Here is a 4,019-nt window from a genome sequence, read left to right on the forward strand (position 1 = left end):
TCACCAGGAAGCATGGTGCCTCTCGAGTGGGCAAGGAGGGCTGAGGGGCCTGGTTGGTGAGGCCTCAGATGACCACTGATCATTACAGGTGAAGGTCAGGGATTCACATTGAAGGACACCTCTTCTCCACCTGGAGACACAGAAAATGCTCAGCCAACAAACTAGGAGGTGAGGCAAAAGTGAGTCAGGTAATGAAAGCTCAGGGCCATGAAATGGGAAAGTCAGCTACGAAAAAAGGGTGGTCGTAATGCAGAATGCCAAAGGGGTTGTCTGGAGGCCGACCCACTGAGTGGAACTTTCGCATCTCCCGTCCCTAAGATGCAAGATTGTCGTCCTTTTCTGACCACATTCAGACAGCGGCCTCTGGTCCCACTCTGCATGCCCCCTTAACAGCAATCCCAGGCTAAAATCTCGGTCAGTGCCATTCTCAGAGCTCTTGCCAGAGCGACGTTGGGTATGGGGGGAGGGGTGTCTCACGAGAGAAAAAGTGCCCAGCAAAGGAGATAAGCTAGTCCTGACTGCAGAGCACGGTCTCCAGCTTGCTGAAAGGGCCCCTTCTGAGACATGGGCCCCAAGAAGACAACCAGGGAAGAACCGTGGACACAACACAAATCGGCCTTCGACTTGACTCAGAGGTCACCGACCCCGCACAACATCCGTGAACCCTAGGCTAGCGCTGGTCATCTCAGTGTCACAGAGAAGCCCTGAGCATCACAGGCTCAGTTCCGGCAGGCTGGGCCCGCCCCTCCCGGAGCCCCACCCACCGCTAGGAGCCCCGCCGAGCACAACCCCGCCCACATAAAGAGTCCCGCCCCAGAACCCCGCCCAGCTGCAGCCCCAGCCCCGCCCCAGCGGATCCCAGTCCACCACGGGGAGCTCCGCCACACAACCCCACCCACCCGCAGCTCCCGCCCAGCCAGGAGCCCGCCCCAGCCACGAAGGCCCTCCCATGGCCCCGCCCCCACAATGTCCGAATGCCGCGGTTGCCGTGGTTTCCACGGAGCACGCTCGAATCCAGTCGGCTACAAGCCCACGTAGCTCATCCCCGCTCCTTCCCCTCGAGTGCGGGGTGCCCAAGCGACACCCCGAGCCCCCCCGACCATCGCGGACCCCGCCAAACCTGGTGCACCTAACCATTAGCGACGCATGCGCACCAATGTCTCTGCGCGGAGCCGGGGAGGCGGAGGTGGGAAGGGTAGTGGAGGAGGCTGGTAGTTGCATCACAATCTCCTAAGTCTCGCGGACAAGTTCTTGAGCGGCAGCGCCGCTGGTGTAGTGGTATCATGCAAGATTCCCATTCTTGCGACCCGGGTTCGATTCCCGGGCGGCGCATGGCATATTTTTTCTTTCCCCTCAACTCAAAAAAACCCCGAGAGATTTCATAAAGGAAAGAAAGACTAGAGGGAAGTATCCCATTCCAATGCGACACGAACGAGACAACGTTGGAGTAACAAGCGCTAAGAAAATGTGCCAGGACAGCCACGGGCACCGGGTGCTGAGCCAATGTGTGCCTGTAAACCAGCCCCCCAAACTCCTCGCCCCGTCCCCCTGCGGAGGCCGCGGCTCCCTACCCACCTCTGCGGCTGCGAGGCCTTTAAGGCGCGGCGCGTGTTCTCCTGGGAATTGTAGTCTGTGGGTGTATGTGTGTGGGGGGGGGGGTCGCCGGCTGCCCGGAGGCCAGGCCACAGCTCCCGACGGGCCCCGCGGTGCCGGACTACCACTCCCGACGGCCCCGCGGTACCACAGCACCACTCCCGACGGGCCCCGCGGAGCCGGACCACCGCACCCGACGGGCCCGGAGGTGCTGGACTAACACTCACAACGGGCCCCGCCGCGCGAGACTAGAAAGATGCTGGTGGCGGCGGCCGCCGAACGGAACAAGGAACCCATCCTGCGCGTGTTGCGGCAGTACGTGGACCCGGCCCAGCGCGGCGTCCGCGTGCTCGAGGTGGCCTCGGGCTCTGGCCAGCACACGGCCCACTTCGCGCGGGCCTTTCCCCACGCCGAGTGGCAGCCGTCCGACGTGGACCAGCGCTGCCTGGACAGGTGCGGCGGGAAGGCGGGACCCCGGGGGTGAAAATGTGCCCCGTCCCGCTGCCCTGGATCCCCACGCTATTGTGATCCCGCTAAGCCTCCCCCAAGTAGGGTTGCAGAAACGGCTGCACAGGCCCCCCCACCCACGGGCTGCCTTCCCGCAGCATCTTGGCCACCACTCAGGTCCAGGGACTGCCTAACGTGAAGGCCCCGCTGTACCTGGACGTGAGGTGGGATTGGGAGCAGTGGGGCGGGATCCTGCCGCAATCTTTGGACCTGCTACTCTGCATCAACATGAGCCACATCAGCCCCCTGAGCTGCACCGAGGTCTGTGGGAGCGTGGGTGAGCTACCCAGGGGCCACCCACCTGCACCGTGCGGTATTCCTTCCCCTGCATTGGGAGGGAGCGGGATGCCAGGTCTGCCCCGAATCAGAGACAGGGCACTCAGGCTGGGGGAGGTCAGGCTGAGATTCCAGTCCCGGGCCCAGGGCTCTTTTGGGCCCTGGGGAAGGCTCCTCACTGCTCTCCTGCTTCCCCCACTTCCCAGGGGCTCTTCAGAGCAGCAGGACACCTGCTCAAACGCAAGGCACTCCTCATCACCTATGGGGTGAGTGCTCCTGCTTGGAACGGGCCTCTCCTGCCAGGACCACCCCAGCCGGCCTTGGCTGTCCCAGCCTTTCAGGACTCCTTTCTTGTCTCCGTATTTTCAGTTGCCCTTTTCCTCAGCTTCCCATTATCACTGAAACACACCCAGGCCCTCCCCTCTCCAACACTCCTCTGTCATCTGCCAGTCTTTCTGCACCCCGTTGGCTCAGCAGCTGGTCCTCAGCTGTCCCCCTCTGGGAAGCAATGAGGGGTATGTCATTTCCATTCTGTGGGTGCCATCCTGCAAGTCTGCCCAGTGGATGACAGGAGATGGCTGAGCCTGTGGATAGCGGACAGAATCGTGTTCTCCGTCTCCACAGCCCTATGCCATCAATGGGAAGATTTCTCCCCAGAGTAACGTGGACTTTGACCTCACCCTCAGATGCAGGTCAGAGCTGGGTGAGTAGGGGGTTTGGTTGGGGGGGCAGGTGGGCTGGGTAGACCCCCAGGCCGATTCCACCTCCTTCTCTCCTGCAGGAACCCAGAGTGGGGGCTGCGGGACACGGCCCTTCTGGAGAACCTGGGCCAGGCCAGCCGGCTGCTCCTGGAGAGGATGGTAAGTGGGGAGGACTGTGGTCACAGGCAGCCTCCCTGGGGACCAGGAGCAGCTTCTCCAGCCAAAGTATCTCCCCCAGGTGGACATGCCAGCCAACAACAAGTGCCTCATTTTCCGGAAAGAGTAAACCCCCTCTCCGCCATGCCTGTGTCCCTGGGACAAACCCAGATCACCAGCCCCTACCACCCTGGGCCAGACTATGGGGACTGGCCCTCCCCAGACTGGGGATTCTTAGCTAGTGGCCACAGGGCTGCTAAGAGCCTGGGAATAAAGTGTTTCCGCTGTCCCATTGCTGGTATCTGCCATGCCTCCTCCTGGGAGCACTCCTCCAGGGTGCTGGGTGGGCAGGCTGTGTCTCCAAGGGTTCCATCCTGGGGTCAAGAAGGGTCTGGCCTGTGGGTCAGGGCTTGGGGGCATCCTGGACTCTGCTGCTCCACTCGGGCAGAGAGGGGAGGGGGGAGGAAGGACCCAGGGGCTGCTGAGACAGGACTGAGCTGGCTGCCTGGCCCTCCAGCCATGGGAGGTGACACCCACTTCAGAGGCTGGTCCTCACTGGTGCTCCCTGGTGACCTCAGACTGGAGCCAAATCCCCGTGTGGTGGCAGGACCCCCCAGCACAGGCAGGTTATGAGGTCCAGGACGCTTTTATTCAGGCGGAGGGCGGGGAGGGCGGGGCGGGCCAGGAGTGGGTGGTTTGTGGGGAGGGCGGGGCGGGCCGTGTGGGCGGGCTAGTCTTGGAAGCGGTTGAGCAGCTAGCAGACCTTCCTCTCTAGCAGCTCCGAGA

General features: G+C 62.6%; 1 protein-coding gene and 1 non-coding gene across 2 annotated transcripts; both read left to right on the forward strand.

Moving 5' to 3' along the window:
* The first annotated feature begins 1,261 nt into the window (after positions 1-1,261).
* TRNAG-CCC (transfer RNA glycine (anticodon CCC)) lies at positions 1,262-1,332 on the forward strand. The gene has a single exon. It is a non-coding gene; the product is annotated as a tRNA-Gly (tRNA).
* A 517-nt stretch (positions 1,333-1,849) lies between these two features.
* Positions 1,850-3,363, forward strand: METTL26 (methyltransferase like 26). The gene is made up of 6 exons (XM_007453614.1): positions 1,850-2,046; positions 2,199-2,361; positions 2,583-2,642; positions 3,001-3,068; positions 3,158-3,236; positions 3,316-3,363. Exons 1-6 carry the CDS (start codon positions 1,850-1,852, stop codon positions 3,361-3,363), a joined length of 615 nt encoding a protein of 204 aa, XP_007453676.1.
* Positions 3,364-4,019: the final 656 nt, after the last annotated feature.

This window comes from Lipotes vexillifer, unplaced genomic scaffold (assembly GCF_000442215.2).
Source record: "Lipotes vexillifer unplaced genomic scaffold, Lipotes_vexillifer_v1.1 scaffold914, whole genome shotgun sequence".
Classification (NCBI taxonomy): Eukaryota; Metazoa; Chordata; class Mammalia; order Artiodactyla; family Lipotidae; genus Lipotes; species Lipotes vexillifer.